This window comes from Phoenix dactylifera, chromosome 11, assembly GCF_009389715.1.
Source record: "Phoenix dactylifera cultivar Barhee BC4 chromosome 11, palm_55x_up_171113_PBpolish2nd_filt_p, whole genome shotgun sequence".
Taxonomy (NCBI): Eukaryota; Viridiplantae; Streptophyta; class Magnoliopsida; order Arecales; family Arecaceae; genus Phoenix; species Phoenix dactylifera.
Window position 1 is genome coordinate 9,012,718 of NC_052402.1, and position 27,126 is coordinate 9,039,843.

General features: G+C 41.9%; 2 protein-coding genes and 1 pseudogene across 2 annotated transcripts; 1 reads left to right on the plus strand and 2 right to left on the minus strand.

Annotated features, from left to right (window-relative positions):
- Nucleotides 1-335: 335 nt before the first annotated feature.
- On the plus strand, nt 336-8,877 carry LOC113461171 (annotated as a pseudogene).
- An 8,640-nt stretch (nt 8,878-17,517) lies between these two features.
- On the minus strand, nt 17,518-18,814 carry LOC103699819 (disease resistance protein RPS2-like). Its single transcript, XM_039132074.1, has 2 exons — nt 18,707-18,814; nt 17,518-18,591 (listed from the first exon to the last, which is right to left on the minus strand). The coding sequence occupies exons 1-2, from the start codon at nt 18,812-18,814 to the stop codon at nt 17,518-17,520; spliced, it is 1,182 nt and encodes a 393-aa protein (XP_038988002.1).
- A 5,271-nt stretch (nt 18,815-24,085) lies between these two features.
- On the minus strand, nt 24,086-25,988 carry LOC120112516 (probable disease resistance protein At5g63020). Its single transcript, XM_039132075.1, has 2 exons — nt 25,392-25,988; nt 24,086-25,297 (listed from the first exon to the last, which is right to left on the minus strand). Exons 1-2 carry the CDS (start codon nt 25,986-25,988, stop codon nt 24,086-24,088), a joined length of 1,809 nt encoding a protein of 602 aa, XP_038988003.1.
- Nucleotides 25,989-27,126: the final 1,138 nt, after the last annotated feature.

The window sequence follows — 27,126 nt, forward strand, 5'->3', positions numbered from 1 at the left end:
TCTCCGCTTGCTTTGCTTGGTCGGATTAATGGCGCAGCTTAGTTCAAGTCAACATTTACAAAGATAGATACTTGAATTCAAAAGGGAATTGAGCTATGCCATGTTCTCAATAGTAGCTCAGTAGCAGCATATTATTAACTAAGAGCTAGTTTAACTAAGAGCTATTGGATGAGGTATTCTTATTATTTAACTAAGAGCTAGTTTGTAGTCTTGAGGTTTTAAAGGCTAAGCTTTAATATTTATTCTTCAGGCCGGTCCAGCTAAGGTGTTCTAATTTGGGTCCGACCCTAGTCCTAGACCGGCTTGGCCCAGGTCCCACCCCTTCAGCCTTCACCGAATGAAAGATCCGGAACGGGCCAACCCAGGAGACGTACGGTGTTCGGCGATCTAGGAGCCGATGTCGCCCCGGTGTTTCACCCGGTGGGCTCTCCGAACTTGGTTAGGGCTTTACGGTTCTTCTCCTTGATTTCAATGCTTGGAGATAGGAATTTCGAATTTCTCCTTGATTTCTCTTAAGCAGGGAGTTCATTGCGCTCTTGCGTGCTTGAGAAAGTTTTAGGTAGATTTAGCCCTTCTTTTTAGCGGCCTTTGCACGCCATGGATCTCGAACTAGCAATTTCCTGCAGCAGAAGTTGAGATTTTGTCCTTTTTTGGGGTTGTTGGTGTAATGGGGAGGATCGAGATTTTAAGTTGGTAAAGTTATGCATCAAGAGACTTCCGTTGCTTTGATTTGTCGGAGAATTTCTGGAAGATTGTGTTTGAGCTCCCTTTTATTATGGTTTTTGTGTTTTCTTTTTCAATCCATATACGTCTTCTTCGTAAGAGTTTGTTTTCTCCTTTTAATGCCTATCAGTAATAAACTCAAGCGACATCTATTTCTCCTTTTGATTACTTTAGATGAATGGGATTCTTGTAGTCATACTACATAAGGAAAGGTCCTCGCACTTGCACTTGCAGAGCCTGTAGAAACAGACCTTTTTTTTATCCTGCTCTTACTATTGAAAATAAATCCTGCAAAGTCTGTTTTTTAGTTGAAATTTTAACCATCCAGGTTAAAATTTTAACCTCGACCTAATAGTTGAAATTTGAAACAGTGTCCTTTTGGATTAACCTGTGTTCCGACGTGTAGCATCTTCAGTGGTTTGAGGGCCCATTAAATGGAGGAATTTTAACCATCCAGGTTGTAATGTTTCATCATCTCACTAGTTAAATTGGCTTGTAAAACTTTTAGATGATGCCCTCTTCGGAGGTAATCGGCAGTCTTATAGTTAACTAACCTTTAGATCCCTCCAGGCTCTCTCTAGCCTTTCAGAAGACCAATTAGGGTTTGCATGGTTAGATTCAAAATTTTCTTTCAAGTTTTTGCATCTGTTGTTAGTTTATCCATGACAACTGTTGCTGGACAAGTACCTTAGACTGACTACTATTGTTACTAATGCAAAAAAAAAAAAAATGGTGAAGTAGATTTGTATATTTCTAATGGTCTTAACATTGGGTAGGTGAATAAGGTGTTGCTGGTAGATGCACACTAGGAAGTCACTGGTGAAATGATGAATAAGGTGTTGGTGGTAACAACCTTCCTAACATACCATCCTTGCTTGGCATCACCATTTCATGTCGGTACATTTGAACTAAGCTAGAACTTGTTAAAGTCTTGTTTCATTTATTTCCACAATTTTATTGGAGTAATTCATGTCACCTCAAGATCCAACCTTTTAGATTTTGCTTTACCGCATCCTTCAGACCAGCATTTATTTATTTATGAAGGAGTTTAAAAGGTTGTGGCCAATTCATTATGTATAAAATCCTGATCCTATTGATTGGGCCAAGTTTAATAGAAGATTGGTTTTCCTTGGAGCCATGATCATCATTCCTACTATGGAATAGAATAATATTATGTCTTGTTTAGATTAACTCCGATAGGTGTTTGACAACATTTAGTTAATGATCTTTGAACTCATTTGCCCTTTGCCCACAATCATCTTCTTGCATCATGAACAGTAACCTGTGTGAGTTTTTTTTCCCACTCCACAACTGCATGCTTCCATCTCATGATCATTGAAAATGCCCTTTATCTAACTTTTACAATGAAAACAGTAAAAGTTTGATCTTTATCTATAGCTAAATGCATAATAGTGATGAATATTATTTTGGTTATAAAATATATCACTATCTGCTTTCTGAAAGCCATGTTCTTTCTTTCTCCTTATTACTTTCAGATTATGGATTATTTGCATAAATTACTGATGTTTGTTTGGATGTTATGGATTGTCTGATATCCTTCATTACTAACAGTTTCAAATGCAAAACTTCGTCATTTGGAAATAGGCATATTGTGTCTCTGGGCCTGTGATATTTGTACCAAATTCCAAGTTGATTGTTAGGGTTGGCCAAATTTGGTACTCAAAATTATATTGCCTTTTTTTGAAGCAAAGTTGACACTTCTTATGTATCCAGCGGGTATGAGTACATGCATAACAATCAACTTTTGATGTCTGGTAGGTTTTTTCAATTTCATTGCCCATTAAAATACAGCAATATTAGGTGACTCAAGTTAATTTAGAGGCTCGAGACTGCTTGGTGATTTGAGGATCGCTGAAAGCATATCCATGCCTCCAAATGCTGAAGTTACTTAAGGGGAAGGATAAACATTTGATTCAGGTGGCTTTAAATTAAAGGCAAGGTTGTGACTATTCCAAAGTTATTGGTTTTGTAATGCTTTTCTTGAGAAAAATAGCAGATTGTTTGTTGAAGGTCTCAATGCTGAATAATTCTGTTGCTAAAAAGAGAATCACAATAAACCCTTGCAAATTAATTAAATTATATAATTCATGACTTGTCAGCATTGCTGTTAGATTTTCCCATCCCAGCTTAGCTGTACTTGAGTAAGCCCTGTCCCAATTTTTACTTACAGGGATTGGCAGCAATGCCTTTATATGTTTACTCTAGTTATAGATGAACTTATTTTAAGCAAGCAGGAGAAGGTGCCATCATGCATGTAATTTCTGTATGATTGATTGTGATGCATAAAATAAGGTCAACATTAAATTCTATACTGGGAATTTATGTTATATGGGCCTAAAGTTTAATAGAATTAAGACAAAACATAAATTGCGATTTTAGTGGATTAGCACGACTATGAGGGCCTAGTCATGATTGATGGTCAAGACATACTTTGTTATCATAGTCAGAATGGGTGTATGAAGTCTAAAAGGTGCTTCTCAAGTGCAATGTGACCAATGCATACCTTTAAGAAGGGAAGATTTTATAGGATCATAAGCCTCAATATTGTTTGAATTAAAATGTTGAGGGTACAAACATAAATGCTAAGCACATTAGAGAAGATAATGCAGAAGGAATTTTTATTGGTGGAATAGGAAGGATGGGAAGAGGAAAGAATATATTAGAGGATGCACAAGAGTTGCATTAATAGAGTACAAAGTGGTGGAGATATGATCAAGCTGGTATGTGCATGTGCATCATAGATTTGAGGAGGTTTCCAGCACGATAGGTGCTTTATATTTGTTAAGGACAATTCTTGACGGTTCTTGGTTATGTAACCTTGTCCTCTGTGATCCCACTTGTGATACAAGAATGCCACGTCTTATGAAAAATGTCTTTCTTCCATTCACATGGTCTAGATGGTCATAAGGCATTAGGCCACAACGAGAACTGAAGTTGTGAGTGGACTAAACTTCAGCAGTTTGACAGTTGAGTTGAGGATGGTGCCTCTGGTTGTCTATCTTATTAAGCATTATATTTATAAAGAAGGCCACCTTCCTATTGAGGAATGGGGTCTGTTGTTCCTTTTTCTGCAAACCCACCAAAGTTATTGGTCATTCCCTTCTTCAATTCCACTATTTTAATGGGTGAGGTTAAGCTTTCAATCCATTCTGCATTGTACTTATATTGGATAACCTTATGATGAGAGCATCTTTTTTTGTTTAATGGCCATTAGAGGAAAATCTCAGTTGTTTGTTGATGTGATCTTAGGATGAGAATCATAGTCCACATCTGATATGAATTCATCTCTAACTAATACTTTATGAACAGGAGAAGAAATGATGGCACATAAAGGAGAGACAACAAGAAATGGTACTTTATTTTGTAGAAATTCCCTGACTTCTTAGAATGTAGGGTTTAAGTAACCAAATGAATATTCGGATTTAAGGAGAACGTCTATGAACTGAATATATGAGCATATTACAAATTTACCATCAATTAAGAAAAGGCTGTGAGTGTGTTTTTATTTTCTTCTAGCAATGAACATGTTCTGTCTTAATGGACAATTTCCAAGTTTTTCTTTGTTCCTACTAGACCCTAAAATCATTTCTGCTATAAGCCGACACATTCAGCAATTAGATAGTAAGGTCTTGTATAAATTTTTTTTTTGGGTTCTTCAACCAGATTGCTTAAATTTGATGTTTAATGACATGTAAACAAACATGATGGTATAATAGAATTTTCACAAAAACTTTTTTTGAAATTAGTGTTGAAATTTTTTAGCTGGCACTGAACATTTGAAAAAGATTTTCAGTGGGAGTAGAAATGGAAATATAGACTATTTTACCGAAAAACAAACTGGGAGAATTTCATTAGAACTGGGTAAATTGAGCAAGGATGTACCTTCACTGTTTTTTGTTATCATTGTGTTCAGTGAAAACTTAATGAGACATTTCTGTGGCAATATTAAGGTCAACAACATTTGCATGCGTGAAGTTGTTAAGCAATAAAATCAATGCAGAAGCATTAGCTTAGGGTGAAAGAAAAAAAAAATGTAGAGGTGAAAGCATATTGAACCTGAGAGGACAGAAAAGAATGAGTAATAGAAGCAGCCTAGGACTTGCACTAACAAAAAGCAAAGCAATGGAGACTAAATGAAGGCATCCAAAACTCAAATAGATGCTTAAAAGGGGTAAGGAGAGTCTCAGAAAATTTTGATGGGAGATGTGAGAGAGGATCTGGAAAACAATTTGCATTATATATAGGAATCCCAAACTTGACCAAAATTTTAAGTTGTTTGGTTACAGTTATGTATAGCATCTTTTCATCTTTTATCCTAGTCTTAAGCTGAATCTTGCTTTATCCCTGCATTTTTTATTAAAAATATTTGCACTTCAGCAATCCTAATTTTATTGGTTTTATTAAAGTGGTTTGGTTTGGTATCAAATATATATTTATGGTGGTGCTTTTGTATATAAATCTGTGTTCTGGCTGATCATTTATACTAATTAGGCTACTCTAATCATGTGGTCCTGCTAGAATTCTGTATTGTGCCTTCTTTAGGTGTATTAGTCAACTTGTATGTGATGAATTTATCTTATAGCATTGTTGTCCCCACACGGTGGACGTTTAGGGTGATGCATGGGTTAGAATTATGTTCAAACTTGTGTTACAGACCCGAGAAGGTATGCTAATAACTAGTAGTGTTACGTGTCTTTTCCATTTTCTAGTCTTATCCAGAATAGTTGGATTTGGATGAAAGTAACTCGAGTTTGTCTGGACTAGTGTCGGCAGAACCGTCCCGAACCGGGCGATTTCGGTCGTACCGAGTTGTTTCGGCGGCGGACCGGGACGGTTCCAGCAATAAAAACGAAATCCGTTGTCAGAGGGGAAGAAGAAGGAAAAAGAGGAAAAGAGAGCGAGCGGAGGAGAGAGGGAGAAGGAAAGGGAGGCCGACGCTCGGGCAGGAGGTGGAGGCCGTGACCGGATCTCCTATTTCGCTCGAAACACAGGTCTGGCCACTAAAAAAATTTTGTAATTTTTAAGTAAAGTCGGCAAATCGCAAAATTTTATAGCGGCCTGACCCCTGTTTCGAACAAAACAGAGGACCTGGCCGCAACCACCGCCTCATGCCCGAGCGCCGGCCTATCTCCCCCTTCTCTCTCTCTTTTCCTCTCTCCCTTTCACCCTTTCCCTCGCCTCCTCTATTGTGTCGGTACAGGCCCGGCATGGCACGACGCGGGCTCGTACCGACCCTTGCCGCCGAGTAACCGGTCCGGTGCCGGGTACCAGCATAACGGACCATGGTCTGGACTACTATTTGACAGAACTAAAAGGAAATTGTTCTGGATGAAATTCACCATATCTGATGAGTACCAGTGTAAATTGATTATTTGAGCAGTATGTGGTTTATTGTGGTTCTATTGAATAAGGCAGACGCTTAGCTCTGAAGCTGGCTCTGGAGCAATGTTTGAGATCTTTTACTGATAGAAGTTAGAACATTTTTTTATTATTACGTGGAATTGTGGATAGATGCGGTGACATACAGCAGATCCTTGCAAGGTAAGGTAATTATTTTGAACCCATCTGTATGCATGCATGTTTCCAAGTGCACAATCATCTTTGCAAGTAGTGACTTTAGGTATCCTTATTATGGCTTTATGCAAATTTTTGTAACTTTAGGTCTTACTTTTAGGAAAATACTAATTTGGCACTTAAAAGTAAACAATTCAAGGCTTTTGCATGGCATTGAGCGCACAGCTTCAGTGTTCATTGGAAAAAGATTAATATTTACAGAAATGGAAGTTCACATCATCAAGTCCTTCTGGAAGAAGTTGATGTTGGGGCCTAGTTGATGGTGTTGCAGGCTAAATATTCCCCCCCTCCCCTGCTGCCCCCCTTCCAATAGAAGATTAAATTGGTGCTGCTTGGACTAAGTTCTCTATCTTGGTAATGTACAGAAATTATGAAGCCTTTATGTTGTATGTGGTAGCTGGAAAATGGGAAGGGATGAGCCAGCAATATTTTCGCTCATTTTGCTCAAAATTACTCCCATCATTTGTTATTTTAGGTGGCTTTATTGTGTGTATGCATGTCCCGTGTAAGTGTTGAATTAAAGGGCATCTTGTTTGACTTTACAAGGCCACTTGGGATTGAAAGTGAGTAATAGCAAAAACAAATTGCAAATGTTCAGAAGAGCGAAGAGAAGATTTGAGCAATAAGAGCAAATTTCATTCTTTAATTTCATTTACATGTTATCGCGACTCAAACTTTCCTTGCATTGTCATATTCATTATCCTTATTAGTTCTGGTATACCTATTGCTGTTTAGGGTTATTCTAGCTTATTGTTGTGTGCATTAGCAGTTTAGTTCTGTGTTTTCTTACTAGGTATTTTTATTGAAGCATGACCATAAGAGTATTTTCTGGATTTTCGTATATATCTGAGGCTTTAACTGGAAAGATTTGAGCTCTTTCTTAAATCTTATAAGTGTATAGCCGTGCTAGGTGGCAAATATTTTTCCTTGTCTTTGTCTTGCAGAGTTGATACTTAGGCAGTTGTAATGTCTTCAGCAATGCAAGGATCATATCTTCCTGCTACCACCGATTCAATAGCACGGACCTTGGAGGCGAAAGATCCTTCTAAGTCCATTTCTATTCTCTACCATGTTCTTGAAAACCCTTCATCTTCCGTAGAAGCGTTGCGTACTAAAGAAAGAACAGACAATTTCAAATCTGACCGAACTACTCACACAAGAAAGGAAAGCTGAGGAGTTGAGAAGTCTTCTGACCCAACTCCGACCCTTCTTCTCTATAATTCCAAAAGAAAAAACTGCAAAAATTGTGAGGGGGATCATAGATGCAGTTGCCAAGATACCCGGAACCTCTGATCTGCAAATCTCTCTCTGCAAGGAAATGCTGGAATGGACCCATGCAGAGAAGCGTACGTTTCTCAGGCCACGAGTTGAGGCAAGGCTTGCAGCTCTGCTAATGGAAAACAAAGAATATTCCGAAGCTCTAAATCTTCTTACAGGCCTGATCAAGGAGGTTAGAAGATTGGATGATAAACTACTTCTGGTGGATATTGATCTTTTGGAGAGCAAGCTTCAGTTTTCATTGAGAAATTTGCCAAAGGCCAAAGCTGCACTAACTGCAGCAAGAACAGCTGCTAATGCTATTTACGTTCCTTCAGAACAGCAAGGAACAATAGATCTTCAGTGGGATTCTTCTTGTGGAGGAGAAGGATTATAAAACTGCATACAGTTACTTCTTTGAAGCATTTGAAGCATTCAATGCACTCGAGGATCCCTGTGCAGCTTTTACCTTAAATACATGCTGCTGTGCAAGATAATGGTTAACCAGGCTGATGACGTTGCGGGCATTATCTCCGCCAAGGCTGGTTTGCATTATGCGGGTCCTGATTTGGATGCTATGAAAGCTGTCGCTTGAAATTATTTGAAACTGCTCTACGAGATTACAGGGCCCTGTTGGAGGGAGACCCAATCGTTCACAGGCATCTATCATCTTTGTATGAAACCCTCTTGGAGCAGAACTTGTGCAGGTGGATCGAGCCTTACTCGAGGGTGGAGATTGCTCGTGTTGCGGAGATGATCGAGGTGCCCAAGGTTTATGTGGAGAAGAAGATTTCTCAGATGATTCGTGACAAGAAGTTTGCAGGGACTCTTGATCAGGGTGCTGGTTGCCTTATCATCTTTGAAGATCCCAAGCCTGATGCTATTTTTCCTGCAACACTTGAAACAATTGCCAACATTGGCAAGGTCGTGGACAGTCTTTATGCGAGGTCAGCTTGGATCATGGCCTGAACTTCGGTGTTCCCCTCTTTCTCAGATCACTCCATCTTTCAGGCCTTCTAGGTAATGAATGAGACACTAATGAATGATTGATATTTGGTTTCTTTTGGCTTTACCTTGTTTTGTCTTGTAACAATTCTCATTGTACTCTCTCAAAGTTAATCCTCCTCCATGTTTGTGATGGGCTGTTAAATGCAAACTCCAGATGCGTGACCTTGAAATTGGTCTGCTGTATGAACCAAACCACATTGGACTTCTTTGTGGAGCCATATTTTTATGGTTTATTTGGTGGTCACGTCTACGTACATATCAGATTATTAAAAAAAAATTGGCACTTTCTTGGCTTGTGTTGGCTTTATTTGTTGCATGGATGTACAGATGTTCTGATGTATTTCAGGAGGATGGACTAGTTACTTGGTTCATATGTTTCGGGTTCAGGTTCATAATTTCTAATTGTCATGTAAATTTTCTTATTTAATTTGTAAATTCTCTTATTTGTAAATTCCAAAGTTGGAGATCGTCAAGATCTGGAAGTCGCCAATCTATGTCATAATCCCCGTCCTCGCCATCCACCTCCAGCTCCGCCAAGGAATCATTGTGTTCGATCATTAGCTTTTGCAAGCTCTTCAACATTTCGAGGCTTCCAAGTTGGGTTTTGACGATGCATGGTGTCAACTGGATGGATGCTGAGCTGCTCATCCTCTGTATTTCGAGGCGCTGACTAACATCACCTTCGAGTACAGCTCTTCCACACTTGATGTATTCTCTTTACTGCCACGACCTCTGCCACCTTGAACTTGTTAGTCTTCATGCTCGGTTCCATAGAGATCAAGCAGCCGCAGTTTAGATGATGGAATTGATTAACTTAATGAAATATAAATCATACCTTGATTCGCTAAATCCATCTTTAATTGCGCTCTGGGCTTTGAAATGCGTGCGCAGCCTTGATCACCGGTGATCTGAACAAAGGTTAGCGAGTAATCTTCTGGAGAGAGAGCACTTAATGCGTGTGTTAGAGAAGGGGTCTGACAGGCTATTTATAGCCCTCTCCAGGGACCAAACGCCGTGATTAGTTACACCCGTGAAGAGTCACCCCCCATCAAGGCAACCTTTCAATGCCGTGCAATTACCTTAATGCCCTTGTGATTATCAGGATTTTATCAGGATTTACGAAATTCAAGGGACACTTGTCAAGATGTGGGTTCTAATTAAACGGGATCAGGGTTTAATTAAACGGGATCCAACATTCTCCCACTTGGACCATATTGACGCCATTTGTCAATGTGGGCCACAACTTGACGGGATCCCAACATTCTCCCACTTGGACCATATTGACAAGTAAAATATCCTTAGCACTTGAATTTTATAATCTTTATACGCGTATTCCTTTTATTCTGATATCAAGTCGGGCAAACTGTATGTTTGACTACTTTGAGAATAATAATACGAATCATGGCGGAAATAACACCTATTTGATCGGCGTATAACCTTCCATGATCACTATATTACTAAACCATCATAACCAAACCCTTATGAATGAACTTCTCATAAAATTCAGTCTTTGGTCACAATTTCTGCTACCATAGTATGCATAAACCATATGAATTCATTAAAGCAGAAAATACAATATATGTGATTTACAACCATCTAAAATGTGCACAATAATACATCAATTAATTTATACAGAAAAGACCCATTTGACTGACATGCTCCTTATGCAATCCCGGGGCTATTGCTTTAGTCAAAGGATCTGCCAACATAAGCACAGTATTGATGTATTGAACTGAAACTTTATGGTCTTCACATTTTTCCTTTATAACAAGATATTTCACCTCCATGTGCTTATTTCCATTAGATATCTTGTTATTCTTTATTGAGGAAACTGCTGCTAAATTATCACAATATAACTTTATGGGCCGTGAAATAGTGTCCACGATCTGTAGGCCTGCGATAAAGTTCCTCAACCAAATAGCCTGCGTAACTGCATCATAGCATGCTAATAACTCAGCCTCCATTGTTGAAGCAGCTGTCATCTTTTGCTTCGAACTCTTCCACGAGACTGCACCACCAGCTAGTAGAAAGATATAACCTGATGTTGATTTTCTACTATCTGGACATCCCGCAAAGTCTGAGTCTGAGTATCCAACTATCTCCAAAAGATCGGATTTGTTGTATGTGAGCATATGATCTTGAGTTCCTTGAAGATATCTCAATACTTTCTTTGCAGCTCTCCAATGTTCCATTCCTGGATTAGCTTGAAATCTCCCCAGTAATCCCACAACATATGCTATATCAGGTCTGGTACAGACTTGAGCATACATTAAAGTCCCAATTAGTGAAGCATATGGAAAAGCTTTCATATGCTCCCTTTCAATTTCATTCCTCGGAGATTGTGATTGGCTCAACTTTTCACCTTTAGTAATAGGCACTGGGCTTGGTTTGGAATTTTCCATACCAAATCTCTCCAACATTTTCTTAATGTAGGCTTTTTGAGATAAACAAACTTTTCCCTTAGATCTATCTCTATGAACCTCAATGCCGATGACATATGAGGCTTCACCCATATCCTTCATATCAAAATTACTGGAGAGAAATTGCTTAGTCTCTCTAAGCAATGCCAAATCACTGCTAGCAAGCAAAATGTCATCTACATATAGGACTAGAAAAATAAATCGACTCCCACTGATCTTAAGATAAATACATCTATCAACAACATTTTCTACAAAGCCAAATGTAGAAATGACGTTATTGAACTTAAGATACCACTGTCGGGATGATTGCTTGAGTCCATATATAGACTTATTTAGCTTGCAAACTTTTTGACTCTGACCTTCTGAAACAAAACCTTCAGGTTGTTTCATGTAAACTTCTTCCTCTAAATCTCCATTAAGAAATGCAGTTCTCACATCCATTTGGTGCAGCTCTAAGTCAAAATGAGCCACCAAAGCCATAATTATCCTTAAAGAATCCTTCTTTGAAACTGGAGAGAAGGTTTCATGATAATCAATACCCTCCTTTTGAGTAAATCCTTTGGCAACAAGTCTGGCCTTATGTCGCTCTACCTTACCCTTGGAGTCTCTTTTGGTTTTAAAAACCCATTTGCAGCGTACTGCAGTAGCCCCAGGAGGTAGTTCAACAAGATTCCAAACATTGTTTTTAGCCATAGAATCTATCTCATCTTTCATAGCATCTAGCCATTTGGAGGAATTTACTGAATTTATGGCTTGTGAGAAATTTATTGGATCATCTATATTGCCAATGTCATAATCATTTTCTTGAAGGTATACTATATAATCTGGTGGAATTGGAGATCTCCTTACCCTTGATGACCTTCTTAAAGTTGCTTCTTGATCCACTGGATCTATAGGTGGAGGAGCAACATTCTCAGTGATAACTGGCACAGATTCTAGTGGAACATTAATAGTAGACTCATCCTCCTCCAAATCATTATCAATGATAGGTAGAGGAATCATTGGCTGCTTATTTGAATCTTGCACACCATACGGAGTTTGCTTTTCCTCAAAATTAATTTCTTGAGGTGTTATACTCCCACTGATTTGGTCATTTTCAAGGAATCTAGCATTTCTTGTCTCCACAATCCTCAAAGTATGATTAGGACAATAAAATCTGTATCCCTTGGACTTTTCTGGATAACCAATAAAATAACAACTAATGGTTCTAAAGTCCAACTTTTTCTCTTGTGGGTTGTACACCCTTGCCTCAGCTTGACACCCCCAAATGTGTAGATGTCTTAAACTAGGTTTCCTACCTGTCCAAACTTCATAGGGTGTTTTTGAGACAGCTTTAGTAGGAACCCTGTTTAGAATATACGCAGCGGTTTTCAAGGCATCACCCCACAGAGAAATTGGGAGAGTTGAGTGACTAATCATACTTCTTACCATCTCCATTAATGTTCGGTTTCTTCTTTCCGCAACTCCATTTTGATCAGGAGTACCAGGCATAGTATATTGTGCAACTATACCTTGCTCTTGAAGAAATCGAGCAAATGGACCTAAATGTTGTCCAGTTTCAGTATACCTACCGTAGTATTCACCACCTCTATCTGATCTCACAACTTTAATCTTTTTATCAAGTTGTAACTCTACCTCTGTTTTGAAAAGCTTAAAGGCATTTAATGCCTCAGCCTTGTCATACAACAAGTAGAGATACCCATAGCGTGAGTAATCATCAATAAAGGTGATAAAATACTTATGACCAGTAAAACATGGGGTCGAAAAGGGCCCACATATATCTGTATGTATGAGATCCAATAAATTTGTACTTCTAATGGCACCTTTCTTAAACTTGTTAGTCTGCTTTCCCTTGATGCAGTCTAAACAAGTTTCAAAATCACCATAGTCAAGAGTTGGTAAAATTCCATCATTTACTAATCTCTTGATTCTTTTTATGGAGATATGGCCTAATCTTCGGTGCCATAACATAGAGGAATTTTCATTTATTAGGCTACGTTTTAATCCATAATGATCTTTATTTTGCAGGGATAAAAGGGATAGCTCAAAGGATGTATCAAGGTCTAATTTGAATAAACCATCCTCTAACAAGCAATTACCAACAACAATATTATTCAAAGAAAGGTTTACAAAAGACCGTCCAAATGAAACGGTATATCCAAAGGAAGTAAGTTTAGAAACAGATATCAAGTTTCTTGAAAATCCAGGTACATAGAAGGTATTTTCTAGATACAAAATATGGCCAGTCTTTAAGGTCAATTTGAACATTCCAACAGCTTCCACATGTGAACGCATCTTATTTCCCATTATGATGCTTCGCTCACTTTCCGTTGGAATTCTTTTGTTCAACAATCCCTGCAAAGTTTTACATATATGGATAGTAGCACCAGAGTCAATCCACCATGTGTTATGAGGTACATCAATAAAATTTGATTCATAACACACTAAGGAAAGAAAAGTACCTTTCTTTTCGAGCCATTTCTTGTACTTGATGCAGTCCTTTTTCAAATGTCCCTGTTTCTTACAGAAGAAGCACTTTATTTGCCTTTTGTCAGTCACTTTGGCTGACACTTTCATTTTCTTCTTCTTAACAGGAATATGATGACTGGTACCGCCGACCTCTTTATGTCCTTTTCCCTTATGAGAGGTGAGATAAACACTCTCTTGCCTCTCTTGTTTTATTCTCTGCTCCTCATCAACACACATGGCTAGAAGTTGATTCATAGTCCATTTTTCTGTATGTGTGTTGTATGAGATCTTAAATGGTGCATACTCCATAGGCAGAGAATTAAGGACAAAGTGTACAAGAAAAGTTTCTGACATGTCTACTTCCAATGATTTTAATTGGGCAGCGATGTCACGTAATTCCATAATATGCTCGCGTATGCCACCATTATCATTATACTTTAAGGAAGCAAACCTTGATATTAAGGTGCTGGCTAGGGCTTTCTTTGAACTCACAAATTGCTCTTCTACTGCTGTTAAGAATTCTCTTGCAGTTTTGCAATCTGGAATTGAGCCCCTTATCTTTCTGGAGATATGATTTTGTATGAGTAAAAGACTTAAGCGGTTTGACCGCTCCCACCTCTCATACAACTTTTTCTCCTCTGGCGTAGTTTCCTCCGTGGGGACAGGTGGCATGTCCTCACGAAGTGCCAGATCAATATCCATGCACCCTAAAGTAAATGTCAGCCTTTCTTTCCATTCCGAGAAATTTGAACCATTAAGTATTGGGATGCATGATGTAGATTGTGAAAAAACTGTCGGAAACAAAGCTGCAAAACATACGCTTACTATCAATATGCATGCTATAATTACGCTAAAACCTTATCTAAATCACTAACCCATATTAGCAATTTAGTGAGTAAATCAAAATTAACTTTACATGATTTACTCCTTTACGATAAAACTAATGTATTAAGTATGATATTTAATGAACTTTATATATCTAGTTGAAAAATCCAAAGAATAACAGCCAGATCAGCTCCAGATCGGTGGTGGAGCACTAGGCTCACTTAAGTACTAGCCTTTCTTAGGCACGTATGCCTTTTTGACAAGCTTTTCTTAGACACCGTTATTCAATGGATAAAATTTTACTAGATATTGTTCAATGTTAATGAAGAATTCAAGGCCTTTGGGCAACAAGATTTCATCATAAATATCATACTAATAACATTATTTCATCCCACCATTAACTTTGTATAATGATTTCCCTTTGGGGCCAGTTCATTATATATGATGCAACTATTCAATTTCATGAAATGATGATAAAAAGACTCTTTATTGATTAAATTAAACTAAAGCATTCTAAAATTTATGGGATGCTTTGGCTCGTCACCACAAATATGCAAAAATTTAATCATTTATATGCCTTTTCCTACATAAGATGCTTTGGCTCGTCTCATGCATATATCATCCTTTTATCATGAAAAAATATGAATAATTTAAACAATCATGTATCATCATAAGAAAGCATCTATCATTTATGTAATAAATCCTAAGTACAGGGATCAAATAAATATATTTTAGGACCTTCCTGTAACTCAACTTTCTTCTGGGGACCGTATATGAATTTCTAAAGCCCCTTTTTCAGAATAACATATTATCAGGGGTTTAACTGCAAAATGCACAGTTTAGTCAAAAGGATTCAAGTTTCGGGTTGCGGGCCGAGACCCAATAACCCGAAACTGTTAATCCCTTCACCCTTTTTTCTTTATTTAAATGGATTCGGATTTCGGGTTGGATTCAATGCCCCGAAACCCGAAACCCATCTCTTCATCTTCTTCCCCAAATCGTGATAGGAAAACAGGGAAGAGCCAAACCGGCAAGCCATCCTTTCCCAAACGACGGCGGCGCAACCCCCGCCGCCGGCCGTAGGCATAGCCGCAGGCCGCAGGGGTGGCCGCAGGGTGGGGCCGGAGGCCGGGGCCGGCCGCGGAGGCCGCGGGGTTCGGCCGCAGGGTGCGGCCGCAGCCCGCGGTCGCGGGCCGCAGGGCGTCGGCCGGGCGCCGTGACAGCGGCTGGCGCCGCTGGCAGCGGCCGGCGCCGCTGGCAGCGGCCGGGGCCGCTTAGCGGCGGGCCGCAGGCCATGGCGGCCAATTTTTTTTTTTTTTTTTTTTTCTTTGCCCGCGGTGGCCATGGCGGCCACGGCGGGTTGCAGCCGCTGCCTGCTCGCCGGGAGCGGGTCGCAGCGGCAGCCGGGGACGGCGGTTGCTGAACGGTGGCCCTGTTGGCCACCGGTTGGGACGGGGAGGGCCGCGACCGAGACCCGCCGCAGCGGCGGCCATGGCAGCGGCTCTCCCTTCCTTGTTTTCTTGTTTCAAAATGGAAGAAGGGGAAAGCTGGGAAGAGTTTAGTCCCACATCGCCCAAATGAAAACAATTCATTGCTTTAAGGAATATGGGAAAAACTTCTGGTTCCGAGATAAGAGTTTAGTCCCACATCGGCCAGAGAAAAATTTTTCTTATGTTTAAATAACATCGGGGTCTCTATGTTTGCAACTTAAAAAATCAAAAGAATATGATTTATTTTGGAATCCAATCCACCCGCTCTGATACCATTGATGGAATTGATTAACTTAATGAAATATAAATCATACCTTGATTCGCTAAATCCATCTTTAATTGCGCTCTGGGCTTTGAAATGCGTGCGCAGCTTTGATCACCGGTGATCTGAACAAAGGTTAGCGAGTAATCTTTTGGAGAGAGAGCACTTAATGTGTGTGTTAGAGAAGGGGTCTGACAGGCTATTTATAACCCTCTCCAGGGACCAAACGCCGTGATTAGTTACACCCGTGAAGAGTCACCCCCCATCAAGGCAACCTTTTAATGCCGTGCAATTACCTTAATGCCCTTGTGATTATCAGGATTTTATCAGGATTTACGAAATTCAAGGGACACTTGTCAAGATGTGGGTTCTAATTAAACGGGATCAGGGTTTAATTAAACGGGATCCAACATTAGAAAGATTTGATATTGCACCACGAGGTATTCTCAAGAGAGAATGTACAAATCCCAGTAGCCAGTACTTCAGCTCTTTAAGACATGCCAGCTCCTTCAGCAATGATTTGATGCCTGTATAAGATAAATTAAGATACTGCAACTTAGGTAACTCCTCCAACTTGGTTAGGGATAGATCTAGGTAAGTTAGAGCAGGCATGCATTGGAAAAGGTCAGGTGGGATCCATGTAAGAGACTGGAAGGTTCTGCTGCTTCTGCTTCAACCCATTTCTGTTTCATATCCATTGCTTCCTTCAGGCCAATACTAGCTTGAACCATCCATTTATTCTTTTTCTGCCCGCAGTCGGAAGCGATCCATAGTGCTAAGTCTCAAATAACACCATGCATTCTCACCCACCCTTCCAATTTGCCAGGCTCCAGCAAGCACACTGCTTCCGGGATTCTAATGTGTTCGCGACGCCCGGACAAGTTTCCATTTGAGTCATCAATTAAGCCTAGACCCATCTAGCATTCTATAAGTTCATCTTTCCTAATTGGAATGTTCTTGAGTTTAGATCAGACTCCTCGATAGTCATTGAAGAGAAATTTATGATCATAAGGTGTTCGCCAGTCATTGAAGCGATGAATTTTTAAGACCGCGAATACACACCTTGATCCCAGGCCGCGAATACTCACCTATAAAAGATGAGACTACTGCTTCATTTAAAATAGGAGAAAGATAACCCAGTTATTTAAGTCATATCCTGCAATTTTGTAATTCATTCGGAGCTTTAAGGAGAAGAAACGGATAATATGAAGCATACTCCTACTGCTCAGAGAATTGTAGTAATTGCATTATGAATGGATGATATATGAGCATTCACTATATGGTGTTCAGCTGTAGAGAGAGAGAGAGAGACCATGGCCCGGTACTAGTCCGCCCCAAACTTGTGCTCGATCCCTAGCATCAACCTGAACCAGATATAACAAATCATTAGGGCGATTGCAGCAGTGCAGCCTTCCCACTTGGCAAAACCCCTTTCTCATCCTCTGCGCGTGGTTGTAATGGCAAACTGTTATCTCCTGAAATAGGGGAGGAAGGAGTTTTTCACGTCCTCATCCTGCCACTGTAAGCTTTGCCACCATCCTTCACTGCCACGTATCTCCCGTAAGTTGCTCCCCATGATCTTGACGGGCAGCTGCTTCAGCTCGTCACAAGAACCAATTTCCATGATTTTCAATGAAGGGAAACTGATTGCCTGATCACAGATGCTAGTCAAGCTCCCCAATTCATACAGAATCATTATCCTAAGACAACGGAAGGCAGATGCCGAGTTATAGCCAACATGGTTGCCTACTGAATCATCGATCACTCGCTGCATTTTGGGGCACGAATATATCTCTAGAGTCTCGAGCCGTGGGAGCAGCAGAACCCAATTAGCATTCTCTAACTCAGGGCAATCTTCAATCATCACAGACCGCAGCTGCGGAAGGAAATCTGAGATCGATACTCTTGTCCAATTTACCACCTTTAATTTCTTGAGGTAAACGAGTTCGAGACGGTCAAGATCTGGAAGCTGCCAATCCATGTCATGATCCCGGTCCTCGCCATCCACCTCCAGCTCCACCAAGGACTCACTGCGTGCGATCATTAGATTCTGCAGGCTCTTCAACATTTTGAGGCTTCCAAGTTGGGCTTTGACGATGGATGGTGTCAACTGGATGGATGCCGAGCTGCTCATCCTCTCTATGCAGAGGAAGAGGCGCCGGGTAACTATTTTGTCAAACCTGGAGAGCATTTGGAGGGCCGGCACTGCATTTACCATAATTCCAAGAGTTGTCGACAACATCACCTTCGAGTTCAGTTCTTCCAGCTCTTCCAAACATGCTGTATTCTCTTCATGACCACGACCTCTGCCACTTTCAACTTGCAAGACTTCATACTCGGTTCCATAGAGATCAAGCAGCCGCAGTTTAGAAAGATTTGATATCGCACCACGAGGTATTCTCAAGGGAGAAGGATGTACAGATCTCAGTAGCAAGTACTTCAGCTCTTTAAGACATGCCAGCTCCTTCGGCAATGCTTTGATGTATGTACAGGATAAATTAAGATATTGCAACTGAACTAGTCTGCCAATCTCTTTCGGTAACTGCAGCAAGATGGTATGTGTTAGCTGTATGATTTGTCTTGTCCTATAGCTATATAGGAGTGTGACTTGTCTTGTCTTGTAGCTGTATAGTAGCTGTATCTTAGCTGTACCTTACTTGTACACAACCACCCTCCTCTATAAAAGAGAGGGCTATGACACTGTTCTGAGAATGAAGAAATATACAAGCATATGCTTTTCTTCCTTGTTTCTCTATCCTCTTCATCTCTCTCTCAATATGGTATCAGAGCCTCACCTTCTCTAGCTCTACGAGAGCCTCTTTCCCTCTCCCCTCTTCTCCAGTCTTCTTCTCCCATCATTCTTCTTTTCGAGCTAACGGCCGGCGGTTAGCTGAGGTTCTTCCATTGTCCCGAGAGTCTCCTTCTTCCATCTCACTTCTCTTCGAGCTAGCGGCCGGCGGCAACGAGAGGTCCTTTCGGCAGCGGCTCTCTCTCGATCTCTTTCAAGAAGCTTGTCTCGGTCTCCGGCGGCGGTGTAGGAGACCGGAGAAGAGGATTGTCCTCAGACCGGAGAAGAGGATTGTCCTCTGACCGGAGAAGAGGATTGTCCTCTGTTTCTCCGCCGCTGTGACCCACATCCAACCTGCCGTGGATTTCTTCTCCGCTGCTGTCACCCACATCGAGCCTGCCCGCCGGAGCTCGGAGTGGACCTGAGAAGAAGGAGGAGCCCGCCTGTCCGTCCGCTGTCAGGTGCCGGCTTTGGGTTTCTCTTCTCCGGCTTTGGGTTTTTTCTTGTTGTCCCGCGCCGCGTTCCCGGCCAACTCCAGAACCTCGGCGGCGAGGTACTCGAGGACGGTGGCGAGGTACTCGAGGACGGCGGCGAGGTAGACGGGCGCGCCGGTGCCGACGCGCTGGGAGTAGCGGCCTTTCTTGAGGTAACGACCGATCCGGCCGGGAACTGGAGGCCGGCCTTGACCGACCGGGATACCGGCTTCTTCTTTGGGCCTCCGCCCTTCCGGCCGCCTCCGCCCTTCCGGCTTCTTTTCTCTTCTCCGCTGTCAGGTAAAATACCCTATTCTCCGCTTTGGGTTTCTCTTCAACCTCCTCTCCGCCTTGGTTTCCTTCATCTCTGTGGCACAAAAGCAGAGGAGCTCTCTCTGAAGTCTGGTGAAAGAAGTGTGACAAGGGAGGTTGAAAGTTGAAAGCGGCGTAAGGGTTTGGTCACCTGTCATCTGGGCAGCTAGCTAAAGCTACAGAGACGTGACACAAAAAAAAAAAAAAAAAAAAAAAAAGAAGAAGAAGAAGAAGAAGAAGAAGAAGTAGATTTCATTCATGGCCTTGTCAACTGATGTTACACGCCCTATTGAGGTCATACTGAATGGGACCAATTATAGCATTTGGTCCCAACAGATGTCTGTTTTTCTTATTGGGCGCAGATTATGGAGATTTGTCACCGGAGACAGGAAGGCTCCTACACAGGGTCTTACAGAGTCTGATGCTGATTTTGAAGAACGACGAGAGGAGTGGGAGAGTACACACTGTAAGATATTATCTTGGTTTATTAATACATCTGCGCCTTCCATTCAAACTCTTCTTCCAAAATTTCGAAATGCCAAGCTTGCATGGGAATTTCTGGCAAATCGTTACAATTGTTCAAGTGACTTGGCTCTTCAGTTCCAGCTGGAGTCTAGGATTCACCAGTTGCGTCAAGCATCTGGTCAATCCATTCTTGATTTCCATTCACAGATCAGCAGTCTCTGGGATCAACTTTCCCAGGCTGATCCTAATTTTACAGATGAGGACTCTGCTAAGAAATTTCAAGAATATAGAGATCGTCGGCAATTTATTCAGCTTATGATGGGCATTCGCGACGAATTTGAGACTACCAGGGCTTCCCTACTTCATCGATCTCCTCGACCGACTGTGGAGGTCGCCCTCACTGAACTCATTTCAGAGAAAACTCGTCAGACTACTCGTCGAGGCATCTCTACTGATATGGTTATGGCCACATCAGCTGGTATTTTACCTACCCCCCTTATCTCCTCTGCTTCTGTTCCAGTTGCTGCAGCTATCTCTTCAAAGTCAGACAAAGGAAAAACTAGTAAATTTCAGAAACAGTGTTTCTATTGTGGCAAAATAGGCCATAAGATCTCAGAGTGCAGGAAGAAACAAGCTGAGGAGACGAAGACAGCTCAGAAAGCCCAGACGATCTCATCACACCGTTTTGCGGCCGTTGCTTCTACTGATTCGTCTGGTTCTGCATCCTCTTCTTCTATACCCACTTCATCCCTTACTACAGCTGATATTGAGGCAATAGTTCATCAGGTTCTATCTCGCACTGCCCTCTCTACCATCTCAGGTAAACCCTCCTCCTGGTTTATTGACTCCGCCTGCTGCAATCACATGACCTCTGATTCATCCCTAATTTCCTTGAGCACAAACCTAAACTCTGTTCCTGTTATTTACACTGCTAACGGCTCTCATATGGATGTAAGCCACGTAGGTTCTGTCTCTACTCCTATTCTGTCTTTACCTAATACATATCTTGTTCCGAAATTATCTTTCAACTTACTGTCTGTTGGTCAACTTGTGGAACATGGCCTTAAAGTAACTTTTACTGATAGAGGTTGTGATGTGCAGGATCAGAAGACGGGTCAGCTCGTTGGGACCGGGCGTAAAGTTGGCCGTTTGTTTGAGCTCATATCACTACATGTTCCTAACTCTAGTCTTATCCCATCAATCGCTGCTGTATCCTCTAGTCTCTGGCATTCTCGGTTAGGACATGCTTCTCCGTCTCGTGTTCAGTTTTTGGCTTCAAATGGTCATTTAGAAAAAGTTAATTTTGAATCTTTTGATTGCGTCTCTTGTCAATTAGGAAAACAAAATGCCTTACCTTTTAATAAAAGTATTTCTTTTTCTACTGCACCTTTTGACTTGATACACTCTGATGTTTGGGGACCTGCTCCTGTTACCACTAAGGGAGGATCAAAATATTTTGTGATATTTATTGATGACTACTCACGGTATACATGGCTCTATCTTTTACGTGATCGTTCTGAATTGCTTGATACTTTTCGTGATTTTCAGCAGATGGTTAAAACTCAGTTTGGTCGGCCCATAAAAATTCTTCGTAGCGACAATGCCATGGAATATACCTCTACCTCATTTATGGAAGCACTTAAACAAGATGGAACATTATCTCATCGTTCTTGCCCTTATACTTCTCAGCAAAATGGTCGTGCCGAACGAAAACATCGGCATATCTTAGATATTGTCAGGTCCTTTCTTCTTTCTGCGGCATTACCTGAATCTTTTTGGGGAGAGGCTGCTCTTACAGCAGCCTATACCATCAATCGGGTACCCTCTCCTATCATCTCAAACAAATCACCATATGAAGTTCTTTATAAAAAAATTCCTGATTACTCTTTCCTAAAAGTATTTGGTTGTGCTTGCTTCGTTCTACTTCCTTCACATGAACATACTAAACTTGGACCACGATCACGTCTTTGCTGTTTCCTTGGTTATGGCATCGAACATAAAGGTTATCGTTGTTATGACCCCATAGCCAAACGACTTCGTATATCTCGACATGTCCACTTTTGGGAACACAAAATGTTTACCAGCATATCTCCTCTTTTCACAGGTTCTCCTCAATATTCCCCAGTCTTCAACAATCCTCCTATTGATTTCTTTCCAGATTCCTCTTCTGTTGCAGGTGATGAGAGCTCATCAAGAGACCGTTTCATGCCCGACTCCACCGAAGCTGGATCGTCCACTGATCCCATCAGCACAACTGGATCATCCGAGCCCGAACCCCTCCCTAGTACTACCCTCCGTCGCTCTGGTCGGGTACGATCCACTCCATCTCATCTAAATGACTATCATTGCTTTTTTACTCTTGCTACCCTCTATGAGCCTCGTAACTACCGCGAGGCCAGCTCTAATCCTCTTTGGCAGAAGGCTATGTCCGATGAACTTCAAGCACTCCATGCCACTCATACATGGGATCTGACTGACCTACCTCCTGGAAAGACTACAGTGGGATGCAAGTGGGTATACAAGATCAAGACGCATGCTGATGGTTCAGTAGAACGCTACAAGGCTCGTTTGGTGGCTCGAGGATTCACTCAAGAGTATGGTATTGACTATGAAGAGACTTTTGCCCCGGTAGCACGTCTTACCACTTTTCGTTCTTTACTTGCAGTTGCAGCTGTCAAGCGGTGGAGGATGCATCAGATGGATGTTAAAAACGCCTTCCTCAATGGTGATTTAGCTGAGGAAGTTTATCTGCAGCCTCCTCCAGGTCTTGCTCATCCTCCTGGAAAGGTTTGTCGCCTCCGAAAGGCGCTTTATGGTCTCAAGCAGTCTCCTCGCGCTTGGTTCTCCAAGTTTAGTTCAGTTCTTACTCAGCAAGGTTTCACTCCTAGTGCATATGATTCTGCACTGTTTCTTCGCCGATCTGAGGCCGGTACTGTTCTTCTCTTGTTATATGTGGATGATATGGTTATTACCGGAGATGACATCTCAGGGATTCATGCACTTCAAAAATTTCTTGGACGACAGTTTGAGATGAAGGATTTAGGATCCCTTAGCTACTTTCTTGGTCTCGAGGTGACATCCAGCTCAGATGGCTACTACCTTTCCCAGGCTAAGTATGCTTCTGAGCTGATCTCTCGTGCTGGGTTGACAGATAGCAAGACTGTGGAAAGTCCTCTGGAAATGAATGTTAAGCTTCTTCCCACTGATGGCGAACCATTAACAGATGCGACTTTGTATCGACAGTTGGTTGGTAGTCTTATCTATCTGACTGTTACACGCCCAGATATCTCTTATGCAGTCACATTGGTCAGTCAGTTTATGCATGCACCGCGTTCTACACACTATGCAGCAGTCTTACGTATTCTCCGGTATGTTAAGGGTACATTGTTCCACGGTCTTTTATTCTCAGCCCACTCTACCTTGGATCTTCAAGCCTATTCTGATGCTGATTGGGCTGGAGACCCTACAGATCGTCGTTCTACCACCGGCTATTGTTTCTTGCTTGGTTCTTCTCTCATTTCTTGGAAAAGTAAGAAACAAACGGTTGTATCTCGCTCCAGTACAGAGGCTGAGTATCGTGCATTGGCAGATACTACTTCTGAATTCATCTGGCTTCGATGGCTCCTCCATGATATGGGTATTCCTCTGACTAGTGGTTCCTCTCTCAATTGTGATAATATAAGTGCGATGCAAATTGCTCATAATGATGTGTTTCATGAGCGAACAAAGCATATTGAGATAGATTGCCACTTCATTCGGCATCATATCAAGCAAGGCACTCTTCAGTTGATACATGTTGCTTCTGCAGATCAGCTCGCTGATATTTTTACGAAGGCTCATCCACCAGGGCGTCATCGGGATTTGGTTCACAAACTCAAGTTAGCATCTTCGTTACCATCTTGAGTTTGAGGGAGGATGTTAGCTGTATGATTTGTCTTGTCCTATAGCTATATAGGAGTGTGACTTGTCTTGTCTTGTAGCTGTATAGTAGCTGTATCTTAGCTGTACCTTACTTGTACACAGCCACCCTCCTCTATAAAAGAGAGGGCTATGACACTGTTCTGAGAATGAAGAAATATACAAGCATATGCTTTTCTTCCTTGTTTCTCTATCCTCTTCATCTCTCTCTCAACAGTATGGGATAGATCTAGGTAGGTAAGAGCAGGCATGCATTGGAAAAGGTCAGGTGGGATCCATGTAAGAGACAAGTTCCACGGGAGCATCAAGACTTTGAGACTCGGGCGATCAGGAAGGTATTGGGGCAATTCTGCTATATAATTATTCATTAGCGATATTCTTTCTGCTGCTTCTGCTTCAACCCATTTCTGTTTCACATCTATTGATTCCTTCAGACCAACACGAGCTTGAACCAACCATTTATTCTTTTTCTGCCCGCAGTCGGAAGCGATCCATATTGCTAAGTCTCGAATAACGTCATGCATTTTCACACTCCCTTCAAATTCACCAGGCTCCAGCAAGCATGCTCCTTCCAGGATTCTAATGTATTCGTGACCCCAGGACAAGTTCCCATTTGAGTCATCGATTAAGCCTAGACCCATCCAGCATTCTATAAGATTATCTTTCCAAAGTGAATCGTCTTCGGGCCACAAGCAGCAGGACAAGAAGCATTGCCTCGTCGTGTCATCACGCAAGCTATCATAGCTGAGCTGTAATATGCGAAACAAATCTCTTTCTTCACTCTCCTCCGGTAGGATCTCCATTTCCTGGATCTCAGCATGCTTAGAGGACTTCAGCAGCTCGATTACGTGCCTCCAGTTTCTTGGTTCCCTCCGGTTAGACATGGCCTTTCCGATGGTCTTGAGGGCAAGCGGCAAGCCTCTGCACTCCTTCGCAACCTCTCCTGCAAGGTCAGGTATGTCAGGGTGAGAGCTGAGGGTCGGCTCACCGACATGAAATTTGAACAGATCCAGGGCCTGTGGCGGCTGCAAGCAGTTCATCGGGATCTCGACGGCTCTCATTTTGCGGCACACGTCCTGCCTTCTGGTCGTGAGAATGACTTTGCGCTTATATTGATTCCCTCCGGTGCCGGGACGCGGGATCCCCACATCCTCCAGCTCGAAGCCTCTCCACAGGTCATCCAGCAGCAGCAGGAAGTTCTTGCTCTTGAGGCACTCGAAGAGGACCGTGTTCGCTGGCTGTCTGCGGCCCTCCAGTTCCAGTCCCAATTTATCGGCTATTCCCTTCTGAAGCTTCTCCAGAGTACACTCTTTGGAAGCCACCGTCCAAATCGCTGCCGGGGAGGAAACTGTTGTTGACGCGGCTCAGGAGAGTGGTTTTGCCTACCCCTCCCATGCCCCAAATCGCGATGATACCCACGCTATCATCATCAAGGCGGAGCAGGACTTCGTTCACAGTTGACTCAATTGCTACCAACCCGGGAATTGGAGGCATCTCCTGGACCGACGCCGGCGGCAACCTCCTCGCGACGACGATAGAACGTGCTTCAGTTTGCAGCTCCTCCACCACCTTAGCCTTCTTCGTGGCTCTCTTGCCGTCTTTGTAGCTCGAGACACAGTCGAAGGGGACTCCCCACAACCTCTTCCTCTTCCGGCAGGCTTCTTCCATTTTGGCCGCTTCACCTGCTTCCGCTTCCACCCTCTTGAGCCAGTCGTCGACTTCTGGAGTGCGCTTGCTCCCTTCTCTCTCGGCGATTTCGATATCTTCGACGATGCCAGCCCTCGTAGCTTTCAATCTATCCATGGCGCCGGTTAGAGCTGCCACATTTTCTCCACTCGTGCCGAGATATCTGATGTGCCGGATAATAGGCCCGACAATAGGCCCGATAATAGCCTTTGTAGCTTCCACGAGAGGCATCAGCTTTCCGGCAACATCAGCAGCTTCCAGAATGCGCTGCCTTGTGGTTTGAGGAAGGAGATTCATGGCGAGAAGGTTTGAGGAAAGGGGAAATGGGGAAATGGGGAAAGTGGATGTCAGGATGTGGAAGCAGATACTTCTCTGCCTTGTGGTTGAGCATATGCTCCCTTTTTTTTTAGTCTACAGGAACATGTGGTTGCAAAAGAAGCGATCCACAGCTCTGCTTTATGGTCCAATGGTTGTTTTTTTTCTTTTTTTTTCTTTTTTTTTTTTTGCAATGCCAGTATTTGAACAAATTTCAGAGTCATATTCAAATACTAGCCGATAGACATCTGCCGACATGAACCCGACTCCCGACTCCCAACTCCCAAGTGAAGGAATCTTTTTTTTTAATTTTTTATTCATACATTTGGGAATCTCTGTCCTCATCCTCAGAGCTTTATGATCAAGCCTTTTTTTTTTTTTTTGTGGTACAAATCAAGCCTGGTTCAACGAATTCGCCAGAACGCGTCGTGACCGAGATAACGGGCACCGTGACCGCCACGCTACGTCAGAACGCGTCGTGACCGCCAAAACGCGTCCTGAACGCGCATCGTGACCCGCAGAACGCGACTCCAAGTCAAGGAATCTCCATTCCTCTCCCAATTATCGGCTCCTCTCTTCTTTTTTTAATATTTTAGTCATATATTTGGGAATCTCTGCTCTTAACCTCAGACCTTTATAATCAAGCCTGGTTCAATGAATTCATACAAGAGTGTCACCCTTGACTAAGAGAGGTTGGAGTCATTTGTCGTTCTCTGACTGTCATCTATAGTTCTTTTTTTTCTCTCAGTTGAGAATTTAAATTTTCTTTTACGATAAGTCCGTAGCCACCGTGTGTATTTTTTTTAAAAGCAGCTTCCTACGGATGGGAGGGGTCTCAGTTCTGCCTTTGAAGCAAGGGAAAAAAAAGGTACTATTTTTTTTTTGATATATACCCTTTAAAATATATAAATTTATATAAATATTTTTATAAAATTGTTATTTTGTATACCTTGATAAAAACTTTATTTTACTTGTATACTCTTCTTTTTTAAAAAATATATGTACCCATACCATTTAACATCGTTACAAATTAAAAGATTTAAATTTTAAATACTTGAAATACCCATATAGTAGACACACAAAAAGAAAATTATATATGGATACATATACAATTAGCAAC